At 48.8% G+C, this 22,026-nt stretch overlaps 2 protein-coding genes across 10 annotated transcripts in view; one reads left to right on the top strand and one right to left on the bottom strand.

Moving 5' to 3' along the window:
• The window catches only part of SUFU (SUFU negative regulator of hedgehog signaling), a 124,247-nt gene extending 121,136 nt beyond the window's left edge, over positions 1–3,111 (bottom strand). For 4 of the 9 annotated variants that reach the window (XM_045040609.1, XM_023240862.2, XM_045040611.1 and 1 more), the window contains exon 1: positions 2,729–3,110. In XM_045040609.1, coding sequence (XP_044896544.1) covers positions 2,729–2,910 — 182 coding nt within the window. In that variant the 5' untranslated portion in view covers positions 2,911–3,110. Of the gene's footprint in view, positions 1–2,728 lie in introns of all 9 variants that reach the window. The other 5 variants (XM_045040610.1, XM_023240866.2, XM_045040612.1 and 2 more) reach the window with 4 other exon arrangements.
• Positions 3,112–5,040: 1,929 nt separating this feature from the next.
• On the top strand, positions 5,041–21,666 carry ACTR1A (actin related protein 1A). Its single transcript, XM_003994364.5, has 11 exons — positions 5,041–5,198; positions 13,126–13,190; positions 13,665–13,740; positions 14,484–14,609; positions 15,464–15,588; positions 17,292–17,508; positions 18,253–18,345; positions 18,705–18,879; positions 18,981–19,042; positions 19,654–19,694; positions 19,868–21,666. The coding sequence occupies exons 1-11, from the start codon at positions 5,151–5,153 to the stop codon at positions 19,968–19,970; spliced, it is 1,131 nt and encodes a 376-aa protein (XP_003994413.1). The 5' UTR covers positions 5,041–5,150; the 3' UTR covers positions 19,971–21,666.
• The last annotated feature ends 360 nt before the right edge of the window (positions 21,667–22,026 follow it).

Genomic DNA, 22,026 nt, shown 5'->3' with positions numbered 1-22,026 from the left:
GAACCGCAGCAGGCCAGGCTGAGCCTTGTGAGTGCCTGCATTTGGAAGATGATCCTAGGAGACTGTTGCCTCAAAGGTAGAGCTAGAATATTAAATGATTTGGGGCCTCTGAGGACCACATTAAACTTCCCCCATAATTCCAACAGAGAAGCAGCTGAGGAAGAGATTCAGTCATTATCTCACTCTGAGGATTTAATTCCATAAGGGTTTATTCCTTTATTCCTTTAGTAGAGCAATTAGTGCTCTTTAAAAAAAAAAAAAAAAAGTCCTATGTTTCTTCAGAATGAATAGGGAAACTTGGTAGACTTGAGAAACAGACTAAATGGAACCATCAGCGGAAGGAAGTCTGCATTTAGCCCACAAACACTCTGCATTTGAGCTGCCTTGGACATCTGACTGTTTCACAGACTGCAAAAACTCTGCCTGCCCCTGGGACATTGATGGAGTGCACTTTGCAATTGGGATCATATGCTGAAGGAACACTAATGATCAAATAAAATACATGTTACATGTGATCCCAGCACGTGTGCCAGTATCATGCAATTTAAATACTATTTAAAACTAGTAGGTCTGGTTTCATCCTCCTTTGTCAGGGTATTACTTGCCTTTATAGAAATCCCTATTCTCTGCTAGGAAATGCTGAGTTATTTATAGAACTTGTAAGAGAGTTGCTACAAATAGCTAAGAATATGAACTGAGTGGATCAGGAAAGGGGACAAATCTCTGTGTCTTCCCTTAACTGTGATTTGGCCAAATCATGAGACTATTTCCACAACCAGTTGGATACAGAAAAGTTTGCTAGGGAAAGGAGGAAACAAAAGGGTAGCTATCCCGAGAAGAACCACATGGTAGTTGCAGAACCCCAGAACAGATGGGAGTGCCTACAGGCTCCGTATCTGCTTGGGTTTCCTGCTGCAAATTCCCAATCTTGCTCCTTCTTCAGCCTAGGTCCATCCAGCAACAAGTAGAAAAGGGTATCTGCAGTTCCATACTCTATCTGCCACACCCCTGCAGCCCTCTTTCTGGCCAAGTCTCTCAGAGGATATAGCATCACGTAATGAGGCTTTATCTTAAAACTATAACTGCAGGGAATAACCAAGAGTCAGACAAAATTAACCTTGTCCCAAGCACAGAGTGTTCTGTTCTTACTCATAAACCTGATGGGAAACAGATGAGTATATAGAAAATAATCACATTTTGCACTTAGAAAAAGATGTTATCCAAGGACCCAGAGAATCCCTTGATGCTCTTCCTTGAACTTACTTCCTTGAACACCTAACTACACCCCACAAGGCAGTTGCAGGACTGTAGTGACTCCAGGTCACTCCATGCTGTCAGCCTCTTTACATCCTCCTACTGACACACGGAACTGGCCTCAGCCCTAGCCAGTCTAGTTTCTGCCACCTCCAGATGAAGTTAAGAGGTTACCCTGGAGAAGACTCAGCCCTAAAGGGAGAGGTAACCAGCAAAGACATCCATTCTATCAGCCTCCCCCTTTGGGTCTACCTGCCCTGTTGGCCACATTCCAAGCTGCTTCCTGAAGAGACAGTCTTTCAGGATTCAATGAAGGGGATCATCTAACACAATGCATGAATGCGGTTCTGGACAGATTCAACCAATTCCTCGGTCAATTTGGTCCAGAAAGACCATGAAGACAGGCTCTTTGTCGGAGTCCCTATAACACCTGTTTTGCCCAGAGGCTGCAGAAAGAGAAGGTTGCAAACAGGAATGGGAAACAAGAAAGGACCATTCCTACCCCAAGGGCAGCCCTTCTGTATACAGGTCTGATCTTAACAGAGCCACTTGAGGGTTACTCTCTGCTTCCCTTAGAGACTACAGCCTAAATCCTGAAGTTTGTGGACAGGAAGCTCCTCTTAACATCTTAACTGCACTTCTTTCCTCCGTGTCAACGTCCCAGGTTTTCATTTTTTACTGTGGTCCCCTTCAATCCCAAACCATGGCTCTCCCGGATCCTGCCTCTGCTCCAGTCAATGTCCTAAAGCAAAGCGGCTGCAGAGCCAGAGGCAGCTCTGCTTGAAGAAAGAGAACCGTGCCGAGTAAGCAGAAAGTTTATCGAGAAAACTTGCTCCGTGAAACTTCAAACGCGAAAGCACGGCACCGATCTGACGTCTGAGCTCACTGGGAAGGTATCAAAAGAGACCTCCTCCTCCTCCTCTCTTCACCAACACAACTCTCGAAACTTGCTCCCCCTCTTAACCTACGGGAGAGCCGGGGTTCCCAGAGCCGCCCCTACCCTGTGCAGTCTCGAGCCCTCTGAGCTCCGCCAGCCGCACTCCTCCAAAACCCTCTCCTATGCTCCCCAGGCCCCGCCTCGCCTCCCCCAGCCCACTTCAGCCACCCCCCGCCCCTGGCTTCCCCTCGCCCACTAATGACCCCCTACAGGCGCCCCCTCCTTTCACCACGTTTACAGTTCCCTCTCTCCTGTCGCCCCCCCCTCCTACACACACCCCCAACTCACTCTATTCTCCTAATCCTAGTTAACCCTTCATCCTCCCTCGTTAACCCTTCGCTACCCACTGGCTCCGTTAACCCCTTTGTCCCCATTCTCAACTTGAGCCTTAACTCCTTCCCTCGCAGCAGGACGCCCTCCTTCTAAGTGCTTTAACCATTCTTCTCCACCTCCTTCTCCCCAGCAAATGACTTCGCCCTCGGCGCTCTAACCCTTCCCATCCCGCCCCTGTCCTTCTCCCCGCGGCCCAGAGCATACCAGTACTTGACGATAGCGGTAACCTGGAGCGGGTTCGGCTGGTCAGGGTAAAGGCGGCGGCACTCTCCGTAGATGGCGTGCAGTCCCGGGGGGAAGAGCGAGGCGAAGGCCGGGGGCGCATTAGGGCCAGGGGCCGGGGGCGCGGTGGGGCCGGGGGCGCCGCTAGGCCGCAGCTCCGCCATCCGGGCGCGTAAGGGCGCTGGGGGGACCGGGGAGGGTGGACGAAAGGGAGAGCACTGACGCGCCAGCAGGCGGACTCCGTGGGTGCGACTCCCCGAGGCGATGGGGGCTGCAGCGAGGTCTAGGCTCCGCGCCTGCGCACCGCGCACAGTCTGCCCAGGCCGTCGCCGCCGCAGAGACGGCCAGAGGGTGCCTCGGGGGCCGCGGGGCGCTCAAAAGGGCGGGGCGTCGGATCGCCCTATTCCGGCATCCATTGGCTAGTGTCTGTGCCAGTCACAGGTGGGGAAGGCGTGACTTGACAATAGGTCCCGCCTCCTTCTCCTTGTGTTGGGGAGTCCCAAGGCTCTTGGCCTCCCCCTAGTGTTAGGAGGAACCCAGGTTTAAATAGAGATGTTGCGACATCCTGAGGTGCTAGGGTCCCACGAAAGCAGTGGGAAGTGCGCCGCCAAAGAGTTTGTCACTATTCCAACATGATGCTAACAAGAATTTAAGCATAAATCTGACAATAATGGATTGATTCATTCACTCCTTAGTGTGGCATTAGTTTTAACAGATTATAAATCTGAATGTTTCCTACCGTCTTTGAATGTCCTTCTGACATTCTTACTGACTGACACTAACACCGCCAAATTCAGGAGTCCTATGTTGAAATACTTATTTTGGAGTCCTGTTAAAAGTGGCAAGAGTTAGTTAAACTAGGATCAATTTAAAAGACTTGGTAATTTTTTTTAAGTTTGAGAGAGAGAAAGAGAGAGAGGGTGAGAGAGCACGTGAGCAGGGTAGGGGCAGAGAGAGACAGAGGGAGAGAGAAGATCCCAAGCAGATTCCCAAGAGAATCTCCACTGACAGCGTGGAGTCCTATGCAGGGCTGGAACTCAGGAACGGTGAGATCAGGACCTGAGCCAAAATCGAGTCAGACGCTTAACCGCTTAACCAGGCGCACCAAGACTTGGCAATTTTTTTGATAAATGCTTTTAGTGATGACAATCTCTTCTTTGTTCTGTTTTATGCAGATGTATGCAGATTGCCTTGAGGAACACCAAAATTCGTTATCTATTATGGATCTGCTCTTTCCCATTCCCTTTCACTTTCTGTAACTGGGAGAAGTTTTAAAAAGATTTTATTTTTTAAGTGATCTCTACACCCACCGTGGGGCTGGAACTTACAACCCCCAGATCAAGAGTCATATACCCCGCCGATTGAGCCAGCCAGGCATCTCTGGGAGAATTTTTAGTTCCTAAGGCACCGGGTTGAGAATTATTTTCCTGTGTACAGTAAGGAATTCCAAGAGAAAGGAATAGAAAGAAGTCCTGATTACCAGTGCTATTGACTAAAGGGTTCTTGCAATTTGAAGGGGGGGGGGTGCCTAATCTGGAGAAAAATGCATTGGTGTCATTTGAAAGCAGTGACACAAAACTTCTCTTCACCTCCATTTTCTCATTCCTCAATGTCAATTCTAATTCTCCATGAAAAATAGAGATATTAAAGCAGTTCCTGAAGCTATTAAATGAACGATGTTTTAATGAACAAAAGATCATCTGTACCCGTAGTTACAAATGCCAGTCTTCAGACCAATGTTAACCTGTTGCAAAGTCTACACCTACCCAGGAATAAATGCGAAAAGAAGCAAAAAATGTGCCGGTTTTTTCCAAAAAGCAAATTTTATAAAATGCATTTTCTTTTGTTCTGAGAGTATGTCCTCCTTCCCCGTGTGCGTGTATTAAATGTTCCTTTATTAGAATGTGATGCTGATAAATGTTTATTAATGTCTTATTGACCCAAATAAAAACACAGCAATTGTCCAGGAGAACTGGTGGCAGGGACTGACCTGGAAAATCTAAACATCCACGAATTACCGGCCAATTCAAACCCAACTACAGACAAGTACTCCAGAAGACTACATACTTCAGCATGCACTGCGAATCCCTTCAATGGAACTACAGATCCAAGCGTGCAATACAGTCATCAATCTGCGTCCCCGTCTATTCATCGAAGGAGACTACAAAGCCCAGGGTACTGTGCGTCGAAATGCGACGCCCTACTCAAACTAGGCGGGGCTCCAAAGGGGCCTGGCGAGTTAAACGCAGGGGTAAGGCATGCTGGGGGTTGTAGTTCTTCGGAGGCGAGGTCTGGCCGCTCCCTAGCCGCCTTGGACCGGCGGCTAGACTGCGCATGCGTGTCAGTGGCGTTAGCAGCAGACCCGGCTGGCAGTTCCTTCCTCGGAAGGGGATATTCTTCTGCCATGGAGTCCTACGATGTGATCGCCAACCAGCCTGTCGTGATCGACAACGTGAGTTGCATCTTTCCTATCTCTAAAGGGGTTTATGCTCTCTTCCCCAAAGGGATCGCTCCCGGGTTTCGGCCTGGGCCACCGGCTCTTTGTCACTGGCCCAGCCTGTCAGGCGGGTTCAACCGCCGCCACCTCCGTCCTCCCTTCACCCGTAGTCCATAGGCAGGGCGGCTGGCCAGCAACCATGGGATGGAGAAGTTTGGGATGGATAAAGGCAAAGGCTGTAGTCCGAGCCGGGTTCTTGGGCCCTCGGCTCGAGGGGCCTTAACCGCTCAGTGAGCGCCCGGCGTCCGCCCCGTCCCCTGTTTCCGATCATTCTATTGGTTGTTCTGGCTGTCCATCTTGGCCGATGACCCCGCCTCTGGGCCTTGCCGGAGGAGGGCAGCCCTCCGCAGTGATTGGCTTGCGCCCCTGCCGTTCTTCCGGGCCGCCATAATAGTTCCTCTCTCTAAGGGGCGGGCGGGTGCACGAGGGCTGTGGGGATTGGCTTCGGGAACTCACAGCGGAGGGGCCTGACGGGCTGGGGCCCGCCCCCGGGTGGGGAAGGGCTAAGTTTCCTTCGGTCCCCAGCAGGGCGGGTGGCTTGGCTGTGTATATGGGTGGGGCTCGGGAATCTGGTGCCGGAAATGGCCAAAGGATTGCAGTTATTTCTGTGATTATAAATTACAACGTTAATAAAGATCCAGAAGAAAGAGTGACCAGGCAAGCAGGGAGGTACTATCCTTTTCGGAATGTGGGAAAAAATTACTAAACATATTTGCCAGGTGCTCTAGCACGTACAGGGGGCTTTCACATACATTTGAATTGAAAAATTGGGTGCATAGTTAGGCAGGAAGTTTGATCCTCGTTTTACGAATGAAAAAAAAAAAAAAACCTGAAGCACGAAGAGGTGAAGTGAACCCAAGGTCGTACAGTGGAGGTGACCTAAAACCAGTGCTTTATCCGCTATTCCTCCTGCTAGTAGCCAACGTATATGCATCAATAGTGACAAACGGAAGGAAACTGAATCCTGCTTTTATTTTGGGCGGAGGGTGACTTTTGTAAAACAACTCAATTTCTACGTTCCACTCAAAGGCTTCGTATCGCTGAGATTGGTTGGTACCTTCTGTGCCCCTTGAGGCAAAACTGCCAGTTCTGTCCTAAGCTATCAGATTCATTCTGTTGATCCAGCCTTGAGACCTTAGGCATGTTACAAGGTGCTTTTGTTTGCATCATCTCCTTGAAGCGTCAGCTCTAGTAGGTGGCTAGGAATTACTGTCCCCCCCCGTTTATGCAGAAAAGTGAACCTTAGAGGTTAAATAACAGTCAGTATTGAAGCCACCTGTCTTAGAAGTTGAGCCAAGACTCAAACTGAGATCGATCGGGTTCCAAATTCCTCACTTTTTTTTGGGGGGGGGGAGGGTCTCCCTCACTAGACTGTTAAATGCTTGGAGGAAAAGATGGTATTCCTTAATTTTTTTGTTACTCTTCCCTTCCCGCCCTCCTTCATACACACAGCATCTAGAGCCTATCACCACTATGTGCTCAATAAATGTTTTTTGTTGGATTGATGGGTGGGTGGATGAGTGACCAAATGTCACAGTAACAAAGATGCCCCTAAATAAAGATTTGAGGTGGGGAGAGAAACCTAGTCAGTTGCTGCAGCGGGCTGAGTAGGGGTCCTTGTTAATTGATTTTCAGAGAACACTATTTCTATCTTCAGCCAGTTTATGGATACTTCATCTGCCTTTTTCTTAATTTTAAAAAGAAAAAAATAGAAATTATCGATTTCCTGTTTCCATCAGCGATGCAGAAGGAGCAGTCTGTCCATCTTATTAGATCCTTTGATTCTGGAATTGTTGGGCAGGAGTTCTGTCTCTAGCCATTTTCCTTAAAGTCAATTAAGCTAATGCTTTTTAGTTTCTCCTTTGTCTCTCTCCATAGTATATTTGAAATACATCATTGTAGTGGTGCATGTTGAGTTTTAAGATTTAAAGAATTGATTTGTCTATTTTCTCTGGGAAAATATTTTTTTATTATGCCAATAATAATGCCAAAAATTGAAGTAGGAGAAATTCTCTCACATTATTATTATTATTATTATTATTATTATTATTATTTGATGTTTATTTTTGAGAGAGAGAGACAGAGTACGAATTGGGGAGGTGCAGGGAGAGAGAGGGAGACACAGAATCAGAAGCAGGCTCTAGGCTTCAAGCTGTCAGCACAGAGCCTCACACAGGGCTTGAACCCACAAACCGTGAGATTGTGACCTGAGCTGAAGTCGGTTGCTCAACCAACTGAGCCATCCAGGTGCCCCTCTCCCACATTTTTAGATCTGGGGCCTCAGATAGTTCTTGCTGTTTGACATTTAGAGAGCTTTATTTTGTTTCAAAGTGAAATAAGGATAGGAAAAATAATTTGAGAATGGTGTGTATCTAGCAGATTTAACTGCTCCATAGCTTAATACATTGCTACAATTTTATTTCTGGGCTACAGAGAGTATAATTAAAAGAAAGGAGAGCAGGGGCGCCTGGGTGGCACAGTCGGTTAAGCGTCCGACTTTAGCCAGGTCACGATCTCGCGGTCCGCGAGTTCGAGCCCCGCATCGGGCTCTGGGCTGATGGCTCAGAGCCTGGAGCCTGTTTACGATTCTGTGTCTCCCTCTCTCTCTGCCCCTCCCCCGTTCATGCTCTGTCTCTCTCTGTCCCAAAAATAAATAAACGTTGAAAAAAAAATTAAAAAAAAAAAAAAAGAAAAGAAAAGAAAGGAGAGCAAAGAACAGGAGAAAGAGAGAAGAGGCTCATTATCATTTCACAGCCTTTCTCAGTCTTAAAATGATTGCTGACCACTCCTTTCTACCTATTCTGGCACCAAACCAATTCATCAGAATTTAATGAGGAAAATGGAAGGGGAGGTGTACATACATGTACTTTAATGACAACGATAAACTGATAGGTGTTTTTAAAAACTAAACACAAGTCATTCTTCCCAAAGGTATGTAATGGATAGTAATACAAAAGGAAGGCAGCTCCCAGGCCACATTTTGAGGACTTATTTTTCAGCTTTCTTCTTTTTATTATAGAAAATGTGAAACATAAACAAAAGGAGAGGAAGAATATAACAAATATCCACATATTCACCTAGCTGTAACAGTTATCAACTTGTGGCTAATCTTTTTTAACTTATTCCCACCTACTTCCCTTTCCCATACTTTTTTTTTTTTTTTTTTACTTTTTCTTAATTTATTTTTTTAAGTAAGCTCTATGCGCATTGTGGGGCTTGAACTCACAACCCTGAGATCAAAAGTCACGTGCTCTACCAACTGAGCCAGCCAGGTGCCCTCTCCCATACTCTTCTAAAGACATAATCAGTATACTACTATCAAACCTAATACAATTCATAATTCCTTAATAACATCAAATATTTTGTCAATGTTCAAATTTTACTGATGGACTCAATTTTATTATTATTATCTTTTTACAATTTGTCATCAGCTCTTGAGACGTACTGATTCACTTAAGTTTAAGAAACACTAGAATTAGCTGAGGAAATGAAGTCACTATATTTATTTTACACTGTCACTTGCAATGTGATATTGACCCCATTGGTTGTACAACAAGCAACAGCAAGAATCCATCCCGTTTGTTGGAAAGGCTGAGAAGAGGTGACTTATAAAGATAGCTCACTGTTCAATTATGTGTATTTTGAGAGCCAAGGATGTGCTTCACACCAACCTAAACACTCTGAGGGTAAAAAAGAAACCAGGTATCATGTGGAGGGGGAAAATATCATGAATTAGTTGCTGGCAATGCCTTGAATAGGAGTTTCAATCTCAGTGCTTGCAGAGGCCAAGCAGGCACACAAAAAGGGGGAGGAAGACAGTACCTTTAAAGAAGTCTTGAGGAATCTGAAAGGTGCTTTGAGCATGTCTAACCAAAGGGCCAGCTGCTTTTCATTTCCAGCCAGTGGTCCCCATCCAGGAATGCAGGCCCAGTGTTGCCGGATTTTCTGATGTCTCAAGAGAAATCAGAAACACCAAATTTTATATGCAGCCTCTAATTTTTAACTGTTGGAAGTTAACGTAAAAGTAATTCGTGGTCTGCAGAGACGGAAAGTAGTTTAGTGGTTGCCTAGGACTGGTTGGCAGGAGAGGGCAGGTAGGATGGAGAGAGTGACTGCTAATGGGTACAGGCTCTGGGATGATGAGCAAGTTCCAAAATAAGATTGTGGTGATGATTATACTACTCTGTGAATATACCACGAACCATTGAGTTATATACCTTAAGTGGGTAAATTAATACGGTAGCGAATTTTATTTCAATGAAATTGTTTTCCAAAAAGTACTTTGTGGGCCAAAATATATCTTTATGCCAAAATGAGCCACTAGTGCCCTAGAATCTGAGGCTCCACCTCTCAGCATCCTTTTCCCACTTGTAAGATGGAGAGAACGAGCCTCTTTGCCAGCATGTCAAGAATAATCAGGAGCGCTTAGGCTAAAGGTTGCCCAAGCCCCAGGCCCATAGTTAGCAGATAACTGGGAGAGCCTTGCTGAGGGATTTGCTGTCTGTTTACCTGCTTCAGAAAGAGAATGGTCATTGGTGACTGGCCGCAGACTTGAATCCTCAAAAATCAAATATCTATTATGGAACTGCTTTTTCAAGAAGCCTCTGCAAGGCGTTTGTTTACTTGGCTTTGCCAGAGTGAATAACAGAGAAAGTGGCAGCTCATTTGCCAGGTGCATAGTTCTTAGTTAACAAATACTATTAAAGAAATTGACAGGGCCTTTTTTATAATCTTTGGTTTGAGCAGAATAGAAGCAGCTCAGCCTCCTCCTCCGTCCCACTCATTCTTTCCCCAGCTGCTGGCCTAGCAGGCCAGCTCTTGGGACTGCAGGGACAAGCCGGGTCTGGCTCCACCTTGTGCATCATTCCCAATGCTGCCTCCACCTATCCAGCACCACCTCTGCCTGGGGCTTCTGGCATTCCAGCTGCTGGTTCAGGTTCCATATTTTAGGCTTCATCTGCCAATCGTTTGAGCTTGGATTTAATTTTAGGCAGCCAGCATCTATTTGAGTATCAAATGCCAGATACTGCTGTTATAGAAAGTCTCTGAGCTTGAGGACCTTGGGCTGAAAACAGGCAAAAACGGAAACCATAAATTCAAATAGAAGGCAGAAGGAAGGGGCGCCTGGGTGACTTAGTCGGCTAAGTGTCTAACTCTCGATTTTGGCTCAGGTCATGATCTCATGCATTCGTGAGATCAAGCCCGACATCTGGCTCTGCCCTGACAGCCCAGAGCCTACCTGGGACTCTCTCTCCCTCTCTCGCTGTCCCTCCGCCTCCCCCTCCCTGCCCCAGTGCACTCCAACACGCGTGCTCTCTCTCAAAATAAACCTTAAATAAAAATAAACATTAAAAAAAATAAATACAGGGGCGCCTGGGTGGCGCAGTCGGTTAAGCGTCCGACTTCAGCCAGGTCACGATCTCGCGGTCCGTGAGTTCGAGCCCCGCGTCCCGCTCTGGGCTGATGGCTCGGAGCCTGGAGCCTGTTTCCGATTCTGTGTCTCCCTCTCTCTCTGCCCCTCCCCCGTTCATGCTCTGTCTCTCTCTGTCCCAAAAATAAATAAACGTTGAAAAAAAAAATTTAAAAATGAAATAAATAAATAAATAAATAAATACAGCAGAAGGAAATGCAGACTACCTTGTGGTATTGTGGTACAGGTAATGGTGATTCTGTGAAATAATAGGAAGAGGATAGTTAATTCCAACGGGATTATTCTTCATGAGGAAGGCGATGATATTTGAACTGGGTCTTTATACTCTCTTGCTAGGAGGGCCAGAGAGGAAGAAACGAACCTAATATCTTCATTTGCCTTAATTTACTCAGACTCTAGTCTGATTTTGCTATTAAACTCACAATGAAATATCCAGGAAAATCGTCTCTTCAAAATATCTAGAGTCTGAAATGTAGGTCTCATCTTTACCTTTCTTGTTTTCAACCTCTGCCAGGAGGTCCAATTAGTCTGTTGGCATCACCACACCCAGGTGAAGGCAGTGAACAATTACTGGAAGCGTGAGCCAACAAGTGCCCGGAGTTCTGTACAGTGCTGTGCGCACTACCCATGCCACCGTCCCAGAGCCCGCAGGCTGCGGTACGATGGTTCTCCCTCCTTCCCAGTCTCTCAGCTCAGTTTACAGCTGCACCTTTTCCAGGCTCCTTGCTGTCCTGCCCAGGCCGATGAGTTTGCACATTGTCTCCTGTTTTTTCTGTTGGCAGAGGTTCCTGCTGTCTTAGAGAACTGGCATTCCCTATCCTTCAGCCACCTCATCCTCTCTGTTTTGCCAGAGTCAGGCACCAGAATGGCCTATCTACCCGCCCCCCCCGCTCCGCCCCCACTTCTCCTATAGAAGAGCAGGAATAAGAGACAGAGAGGGAACCAGGGATATTGCAGGAAAGCCTTTGGTGCAAAGATAACCTTGGCTATTTAGCATCTCCTGATGTGTTTACTGCTTGCCGCGTGGGTTTGGAAATACCGCTCTCTGCCCCAGGAGAAGTAGTTAACAGGCAGCAGGAAAAGGCTTGCCCCTATTACATGTGCAGCTGCAAACCGTGTTGGGGTAGAAGGGTGAGCATATTGGGTGTAGTGGTGCAAGAGTTAAGAAGGAAGAAGACAGGCTATATTTGCAAGCAGTAGCAAACCTCGACATCTGTCCTGCACAGAGTTGGTATCTGTATCTACAGTCCCTGTTTACTTTGGTTGGGCCCCAGGAGGTACCAGAGATGGTGGTGGGGAAGTCACTCTCTTCCCCACCCGACTTACCAAGTATTGGAGCAGCAGGGTTGTAATGTGGGGTCTCTTTGTAGCTGATGCTTTAGAACTTCCCTGCTCTTTACAATCAGAAGACCAGTGAGTAAAACAGAGCATAATAAAAACAAAAAACGAAAAGCAACCACAATCCTCCAATAAAGCATAGAGGTTTGCCCCTGCAGTAAGAACCAGACAGCATGTGCTCCATTGGAGTCAGCTTCAAGCATGGCAGTGTTCCATGGTGGTGTCTGTCATAGAGACCCTGAAGGGCAGGGAGAGTTCAGGCTTGAGCTGGGAAAGTAGGTTAACAGCGTCATGGTGGTTTAACAAATCACGCGTTCTTCCCACCTTGGTTATGTTCCTGAACTTGGCTGCTCTGGTGCTTCTAGGTACTTTTCTCTTCTCTCCTCAGGTTTTCTCTTTTTCTTCCCTGTGTTAATAGTATTTTTTTATGTTTATTTTTGAGAGAGAGTGAGCATGCACATGGGGGAGGGGCAGAGAGAGAGGAGGACAGAGGCTCTGAAGCAGGCTCCGCACTGACAGTAGAGCACCTGATGTGGGGCTTGAACTCATGAACAGCAAGATCACGACCTGAGCCGAAGTTGGACTGAGCCACCCAGGGGCCCCAATATTATTTTCAATTCCAGAAGTAAAGCATGTTCAATGTAGAAAAGTCAAAGAATACAAAAAAAAAAAAAAAAAAAAAAAATCAAATAATACTTTGAGTGTGCAGTGAAAGCTCTCCTCCCCGTCCCTAGTCCCCCCTCCTGGTGACACGTGTTCCCTCTATAAATGCTCATACAGATGGATATACTATACGCAGATAGAAGGTCGTCTCTGTTAAATAAAAATGGAACCAGGGGTGCCTGGGTGGCTCAGTTGAGGGAATGACTCTTGAGTTCGGCTCAGGTCATGATCTCACAGTTTTGTGAGTTTGAGCCCAATGTCAGGCTCTATGCTGACAGTGTGGGGCCCACTTAGGATTCTCTCTCTCCCTCTCTCTCTCTCAAACAAACAAACTTTAAATAAATAAATAAATAATAAAAAATGGAACCGTATTATACATATTGTATGATATATATCTCCTCTTGTTTTTGTCATACTTCTGACTTTTCTTTGTCTCTCCTCTCTCCTCAGGGATCCGGTGTGATTAAAGCTGGTTTTGCTGGTGATCAGATTCCCAAATATTGCTTTCCAAACTAGTAAGTAATTGTATACATTAGTCAGAAGCTTGAGAGGTATGTGTTGCCCGGCCGGCTCCGTTGGTGGAGCACGCAACCATTTATCTCAGGGTTGTGGGTTCGAGGCCCACATTGGTATGGAAATTACTTAAAAAATAAATAAAATCCTTAAAAAAAAAAAAAGCAGCAGTAGCTTGGGAGGCTTGTCAGCTTTGTTATGGGGTCAGCCCTCTACCTTTTGGAGAGAAGGGATCTCTCATTTGGGTCAGAAATTTGAAATAATATACAAAAAACTTCATACATGTTCATTGTAGAAATTGCAGGAAATGCAGAAAAGTAGAAAGAAGAAAATCAAAATCAACTGTAACCTCACTCCTCAGAGAGAAACACAGTAGAACTGAGTCCAGCTCTTCCTGTCTAAGCATACACATCTGCACATCCTTCCTGTGTTATGTCATGAAAGGAAAAGTGACGGTCCCCCGATCTCTTTTATAGTGTGGGCAGACCCAAACACGTTCGTGTCATGGCTGGAGCCCTGGAAGGTGACATCTTCATTGGCCCCAAAGCCGAGGTAATTCCCAGTCCTACTGTAGAAGCCTCAAGCCAACAGAGGACCTTCATTATTCCCAACATGGGCAGTGTCCCAGCAGTGGGACAGCCATGAGTAAAAGGAGCAATTTCCTCTTAAATCCCCCTTTGGTCCTCTCATCCTAGGTCTGATTGGTTCATTTCTCTCAGGAGCAGCCTCTGGTTTTGGAGAGGAAATATCTGGAAACCCACTTTGGGAAATAGAAACCAGTCTAGAAAATAGGGCTTTTGCTTTCCTTCTGTATTCTGTCACTACCTTGCCAATGATGAGATTAGCTAGCTTGGTTCTTTTTTTGGCGAAAGGGATTCAGGGGGATATCCTAGCTGGGATACCCTGGGGATGAGTTAATTAGCATAGTTTGGCAGAGCCCTGGGGCAGCCTCTGGATACAGAACAACAGAATCATTGTTGCCAGCCTGGGCTGCAAGTGCTGATGCCCAGAGGTGGGAGCCAGGAGATTGTGTCCTGGGATCAGGCAATGAGAAGGGTGCCTCCTGTCACTTGCCATAAGGGCACCCAGGGCCCAGGGAAATGCAGAAGCCCTCTGCTTTGCCAGCTAATCAGGCAGTGAGAACAGTTTACAGCATACAGTTTAGAGACTTGGCAAATGGGGGCCTGCCTTTAGCCCTGGCTGAGGACTGTGGGGTGGGAACTCCCTGTGCTGGAAGAGTGGGCCGCCTGGCTGAGAGACTGGCTGCCACTGTAACTCCTGCTCTCTGCCCCCAGGAACACCGAGGGCTGCTGTCCATCCGCTACCCCATGGAGCACGGCATCGTCAAGGACTGGAACGATATGGAGCGCATCTGGCAATATGTCTATTCTAAGGACCAACTGCAGACTTTCTCAGAGGAGGTGAGGGTCCTATGAGCACGGCACCCATGCACAGTGTGAGAGCTGGGCAGAGCCACTACCCCAAAGAGGAGGAGGAGGAGGAGGAAGGGGAGGAGAAGGAGGAAGGGAGGATAACTGCCAGGAGGGTTTGAGTCTTAACCGTGGCACCAGGCCATGTGCTCTTCAGACATGTTTGCATTCAATCTTGAATAGGACACCAGTCCTATGAAATACAGGTAGTATTATCTCCGTTTTACAAACAAGGGAACAGAAAAAACGTTCAGAGAAGCCAAGTAGTCTTTCCAAGATCACCTAGGGAATAAAGTGGTAGAGCTAGGATTCAAACCCATGTCTTTCAGACTCCAGAGCTTATACTCTAACTTCTAAGGAAGAAACTCTCAGCTCAGGAAAACAAAGGAAGGTGTGTCCTAGACATCAGAATTTCCAGGGGAAGGAGATACAACGTCTTTCAAAAATATATTCAATATTTAAATGTAATTTTCTATTTAGAAAAAAAATGTATACTATTTTTTGTATCATAGTAATTCCAAATTTAGAGTTTAGCAAAATCTTCTGGACAATTGGAGATTTACAGTAAATACAGAGGCCTACGTAAGAAACTTGGAGGATAGGGAGGGGAGGAAGGAGGCAGAGGCAAGGACGGAATGAGACTTCAGAGCGAGCGTGAATTTGGAAGGCTGACAAACTGGCTCACGCTGGGGTAGATGGCAGGTCCAGCTTGCCTGTTTTTGGAGGGAGGCTCACAAAGTTCCCCTCGGTTCTCTAGCATACCACACAGGGGCCTCCTGCCCAGGTGCTAATGAGAGGTAGAGATCTCACTTGGCCCTGATTGCCCTCTGGGCATCTTTCACCAGCACCCTGTGCTCCTGACGGAGGCACCTTTAAACCCACGGAAAAACCGCGAACGAGCTGCTGAAGTTTTCTTCGAGACCTTCAATGTTCCAGCCCTTTTCATCTCCATGCAAGCTGTGCTCAGCCTGTGAGTAGCAAGCAGCCTGGCCCCTTGCGGGCAGAATGGAGGCTGCCTCTCCTCTGGGTAGGAAAGGGGGTATGGAGATCTTCTCCCAGTCTCGCTTCTCTTATTCTCTCAGTGGTTTGGTGCCCAAGGCCCTCTGCTGTGCCTGCTGGGAAGGCCACACGCTGCTACAGCTCTTCCTAAAGGCCCCTGTAACTTATTGAGATGTTTATCCAGTGCCTGTTCATGCCAGACGCTGTGCCAGGCTGGTGACAGAGTCGTGTTGAAAACACCACCATGGTCTCCGTCTTCATACGCCTGTCATGCCTGTCCTGCGCCCAGCCTGCCTCACACTAGGGTTAGATCTAGGGCCAAGATTATACACTGGGGAGCTGCAGATAGGATGTGTTTGACCCTAGTGAGCCAGCATTTTAAGTTTACTTATTATTTTTTTTTAATTTTTTTTTCAACGTTTTTTATTTATTTTTTCGGACAGAGAGAGACAGAGCATGAACGGGGGAGGGGCAGAGAGAGAGGGAGACACAGAATCGGAAGCAGGCTCCAGGCTCTGAGCCATCAGCCCAGAGCCCTACGTGGGGCTCGAACTCACGGACCGCGAGATCATGACCTGGCTGAAGTCGGACGCTTAACCGACTGTGCCACCCAGGCGCCCCTTAAGTTTACTTATTTATTTTGAGAGAGAGAGTGCATGCATGCGAGCGAGGGAAGGGTAGAAAGAGAGTGGGGAAGAGAGAATCCCAAGCAGGTTCCACGCCCAGCGTAGAGCCCACAGGAGGGCTTGATTTCACGAACCATGAGATCATGACCTGAGCCGAAATCAAGAGTCAGACGCTTCACTAATTGAGCCACCCAGGCGCCCAAGCCAGCATTTTAAAATTGGGAGATTTCCAGGGCTCAGTCAGTAGAACATGAAACTCTTGATCTCAGAGTCATGAGTTTAAGCCCTACATTGGGCATGCAGCCTACTTTAAAAAAAGGAGGAGGAGTGGATTTCCTATCAAAATACTAATTTCTGGAAAGATCTGGCAATACTGGGCATGTATTCCTATAGGACAAAAGTCAGCTAGAGCTGAAATAGCCACTGCCATGTTAGGTAGTTTGCAAGTTTGACTTCGCCGCAGCCTGCTCTATTCCCTGCTGTCCTCCCAGCACGAGGCAGCATCAGTTTCTACTTATCAAACATCACGGGTTTTTTCCCTTTGGATCACAGAAATATATGTCTGTACCCTTGTCTTTACCAAAAGAGGAAAAACAAAAAACAAAAAAAACTACCTGGGAGGTAGTGGACCTACAAAAAAACGGACCTAGGAGGCCATGTGGGAAAAAAGCAAGTGTTTTGTGGAAGTGAAAATATTCTTATTTTCCTTTCCTACCTGGCCCCTGTAGGCATTTGAGTGTTTTCTTCTTGTCTGGGAAGTAAAAACTGCCCCTGGGCTGGGCCCTGAAGCAGTTGAAGGCTAGGCTGTCTCCTGAGATTGGAAGGCCTCTTCTTCCGGGAGAGGGGAGGGGCTGGGAGAGGCTGGGCTCCTTTCATTCAGGTTTTTCAGGCTTGCTTATGCTTGGACTTAGTACTGTGGCCAGTCTAAGGCCCCTAGAGAAAGGCAGGCTGCAGCTTAGCCTAGCTGACTTTGAATTCTAAAAAAAAGCGAGTGTTTTGCCATAGTAAAGAGGCAGGGGTTAGTGACGATTTGTTCCCTGTGCTGCAGTTATGCCACAGGCAGGACCACAGGTGTGGTGCTGGATTCTGGGGATGGCGTCACACATGCTGTACCCATTTATGAGGGCTTTGCCATGCCCCACTCAATCATGCGCATCGACATTGCTGGCCGAGATGTCTCTCGCTTCCTTCGCCTCTACCTGCGGAAGGAGGGCTATGATTTCCACTCATCTTCTGAGTTTGAGATTGTCAAGGCCATAAAAGAAGTAAGTGCTGCCCCATGGGCCCAGGGATGGGATGGAGAATGGAAACAGGGCAGCCAGGACCTCTGTGACCTGGAGTGAAAAGAGGCCAAGCCCCTGTCTTGCGGGGGGGGGGGGGGGGGGGTCCCTAGTCAGGCTCTGTTCTCCCCAGCCAGGCCTCCTGGCTACCCTGTGATCCCAGCTAGGCCCCCCTCACACTGACGGTCACTGTCCCCAAGTGCTGCCATCTTGTGGGAAAAAGGGAGGTGCTGCTCTTTCTTAAGCTGGTGATGGGTGTACCAATGTTCATTGTTTTTATACCTTATGTCCAAATCAGGTATGTTCTTTTACATCTTTGAAGAAGTCACAATACAGTTTTCTTTTTAAGTAAACCAGATCCTTCTGCCACCCACGGCTCTAGGGAAACCTCTGAGCTGGGTAGACAGGCCCCAGAACCATGAGTAGTAGAAGGAAGAAGAAGCCTAAGTCTAGATTAAAATTGGGTTGTGGTCTCAGACCCGGCTCCAGAGAGCCAGTTTCCACGCCTGCCCACAAGGAAGGTGGAGCAGGTAGGAACTCCTGTCCGAAGTGCCACCCAGTGTAGGCCGACAGGCCACCCTGCCCTGGCTCCAGAACAGCAGCTCTGTGGACCTTTAGGGCAATCACTGTGGAGAGGCTGATATCTGCAGGAGGGCATCCGGCAGCCCTGGGGCTTTGACCAGGTGGGCCTAAGTTTCATGCCTGCCTGACTCCTGCTTGGTTCTGCAGAGAGCCTGCTACCTGTCCATAAACCCGCAGAAGGATGAGACACTAGAGACGGAGAAGGCTCAGTACTACCTGCCCGACGGCAGCACCATTGAGGTAGGCGTGGATCTCCCTTCAGTTGTCCCAGGCTCTCAGAAGCTCTGAGCCCAAATAACTCCCCAGGGGGAGGCTGGAGTCAGACGCACCAGCCCTTTTACACCCTCTGCCTGGAGCACCGGAGCTCTGGAGCAGCACTGTCTCCCGCAGAGCGAGGCGTCAGGAACTTTGCTTCTCCCGTGTAGAGGAGAGGAAGCATCAGGGGCATTTGCCTAGGTCAGGAAGGGGTTCGGAAGAGGGTGGTTCGTGTTCTCCATAATCACTTGGGCACAGTATAGTGTGAGCTGCCTCTTCTATTTTCACTCCCAAAGGGACCTCAGCCCTGGTCCCAGCCTCTGAATTTGCTCTCCACCCTACAGATTGGTCCTTCCCGATTCCGGGCACCTGAGCTGCTGTTCAGGCCAGACCTGATTGGAGAGGAGAGTGAGGGCATCCACGAGGTGCTGGTGTTTGCCATCCAGAAGTCGGACATGGACTTGCGGCGCACGCTCTTCTCTAACATCGTCCTCTCGGGAGGCTCCACCCTGTTCAAAGGTTGGTCTTTGCTCTCGGCCCATCTCCAGGAAGTTTCCAGATCTTGCTGGGCCCAGACGCCCAGAGGATTGACATGAGATTCTCCTGTCTTGCCCATTCAGGTTTTGGTGACAGGCTACTGAGTGAAGTGAAGAAACTGGCTCCGAAAGATGTGAAGATCAGGGTAGGAGCATGGTGGGGGCTGGCGCTGGGGCTGCGGGGAACCGGGGCTCCCCTCCAAGGCTACACAGTTCCCAGATTCCACACTGACCTTGAGGTCTGCCAGCGGGAAGAACCCATTTTCCCTCTCCTTCCCCACAAAAGGGGGCAGTTCTGAGACCCTGTTGTGGCAGGGTGTTAGGCTAAGGGCCCACGTGTGGTCTGTCAGAGAAACTGTAGCATTGGCAGACTGACTCTTGCTGTTCTCGTGACACAGTCTGACATCTTGGTGCCTGTTGGGGGGAGCGAAATGTTGGAGTGTAGTTCCTACCATGGAGTCTGCTTCCCATCAGCCCCCAGCAAAGCTGGATCTTGGCCCCGGTTAGCACCAGCTTTCCTGGGAGCTGTAGATACTTAGCGCTGCTGGAAATCTGCTTCTCCAGATGAGTGTCAGGTTGGCCACAATACCCCCCAGAGAGCCCACTGGGTCCAGCAGGGACATAAGTGAAAGCCTGTTGTGTGAGACAACACATCCACTGCCATGGGCAGTGGAATGGGCCGTAAGGATGAGCGTTGGGCAGAAAAAGGACAAGGAGGTTGAAAGTCTCAGATTCCTCTTTCCACCCACCTTTTCAGATATCTGCACCTCAAGAGAGACTGTATTCCACATGGATTGGGTGAGTAGTTCTCCTAGGGAATAAGAGTGTGACAGGAAGTGAGGGCATCATTACCCCTCACCACCCCATCCCTTGAAAGCAGAGCCTCATCTGCTTTGGCCCCACGGGGACTGGCTGGCTCCACGAACACTTCCTCCCTCTCACAACATTCCTTGGGATACCCTCCACTTCAGGGGCTCCATCCTTGCCTCCCTGGACACCTTTAAGAAGATGTGGGTCTCCAAGAAGGAATATGAAGAAGACGGTGCCCGATCTATCCACAGGAAAACCTTCTAATGTTGGGACATCATCTTCACCTCTCTCTGAAGTTAACTCCACTTTAAAACTCGCTTTCTTGAGTCGGAGTGTTTGCGAGGAACTGCCTGTGTGTGTGAGTGTGTGTGTGAGTGCGTGGATACGAGTGTGTGCGCATATGCGAGTGCCGTGTGGCCCAGGGATCCCAGGGCCCAGAAAGGACGATGAACTACCCATGATGGTGATGGCCTGAGGCCTGGGGTTGACCACTAACTGGCCCCCAACAGGGAAGAGTGCTGGCAGAGGGCCACTTCGTCAGCTGGGCCTTTGGCTGGCTGTGTGGGACTATGTTTACTACCATAGGGAGACAGAGAAGGTAAATCCCGGGAGACCTTGCTGCTGCCCATCCCAGGCTGGGCTAGCCCCACCCCGTCCCACCCCCAGGGTGCCCTGAGGCCCAAGGCAGCCGCTGCCTCCCTTGCTGGGCCTTCTGCTCTTGATGCCAATCAATCATGGACTGAGGACTGGGGCCAGGGTTGAGTTCTGTCTGGTTTTGTTGCAATTTGGGTTCGGGAGTCTGGAAAAGCACTCCAGGAGCTGTTACTGAGACTCTGGGGTCAGGAGACGGCAGGGTCCCCCCAACCTCACCTGGGGACAAGTACCACGCTGGGCATTCAAAGAGGCAGGAGTAGTGCTACTTCTGATTGGTGGCAGAGCGAACACCCCAACCCTCAGCCCCTGTCCAGGGGGGTCTCGGGAGAGTTTCAGGAGCCTGTCAGCCCCAGGCCCTGTTAACTTGCTTTTCATCCATCCTTGGGCAATGCCATCTTCAGTTTTATTTATTGAAGTGTTTGTTCAGTATGGGACTGGAGAGGGAGCTCATCGCCTCCTGCCCACCAGTCACCCTGTTCACACTAATGTTTACAGCACCTCAGTTTAGCATAGCGTCCAGGGCCCCGCCATTCCCTGCTAATGGTGAACCGACAGTATCCATAGGCCTCGGGCCTATTTAGGATCAGAGGCTACATTCAAAGTCACTACCGCCAGCCTCTTTTTTCCTCTTCCTTTTGCTCACTGCCCTGGAATCAACAGGCTGGTTGCCGGTTAGATTTTCTGAAACAGGAGGTAGAATTGCTCTTTGGCAGAGGCCCCTAGCAAAGGAGGGGTACTGGGGATCCAGCGCTCTTAGGACTAGAGAAAGAGCTGCAATTAACCAGGTTGCCTTTTCCTACTCTAGCTGACCCAGGGGGGTAGGCTGTAGAGGAGAGAAGGCCCCCCACTGGGCTGATTTGTGCCATTCGTAATTTTGGACTTGTCTAGTTAAGGAGGGAGGGGGCCAGACCAGAGTGCCAGGAACTAATGGGCCTAGGCTCATCTCCTCTCCAGTGGGGCCCGGTGCCTACCCTGGACTGGGCTGGCCTAGCAGTGTCCAAAAAGGCTCCTCAGCCCAGATGTGCAAAGCTGGGGCTAGCAGATCTTCACCGGCACCCTCACCTGTGACACCGAGACCCGCCCCAGTCCCAGATTCCAGGCAGCACTCCCCCCATGCCGTCCAACGACCAAAGGCCCTGCCAGGTATGGGCCACAGCAGCAGGTGTGTGTGAAAGCGATGTGGCGACCCGCAGACTGCAGTGTGCTTAACCAGCTCACCTCCCTTCTCTTAGCCCAAGCCTGTCCCTTGCACAAACCACGTTGCCTGGTGGGGCCCAGTGTACTTAAATAAAGTCGTTCCAATAGACCCGGCAGCTGGGCCTCTGTCTCTTGGTGCTGGGTGGGAAGAGAGGAGCTGCAGGCCCTGAATCTGAGGCAGTGATTGGGCCTCATCTGTCCTCTAGAGGGCACTCTCGTACCAGCAAGACTCATCTAGCTCTCAGCCCAAGTCCCGGCCTATCAAGTGGATACAGAGAAGATGGTGTTCATGCCAAAAACCCAGGAACTGAGGGTCCCAGCCCTGCACATACACAAAAACCCATGAGTGAGACCACCTCGAATGAGGGGAGCAGCTATTGACATCCCTGAAGTCAGAGGCTCTCAAAGCTTCCACATGGATGAGAAGCTCAGGAACTTATTAAAATATAGTTCCTGGGGCCTACACTCA

This window comes from Felis catus, chromosome D2, assembly GCF_018350175.1.
Source record: "Felis catus isolate Fca126 chromosome D2, F.catus_Fca126_mat1.0, whole genome shotgun sequence".
Taxonomy (NCBI): Eukaryota; Metazoa; Chordata; class Mammalia; order Carnivora; family Felidae; genus Felis; species Felis catus.
This window is presented reverse-complemented; position numbering and strand designations above follow the sequence as displayed.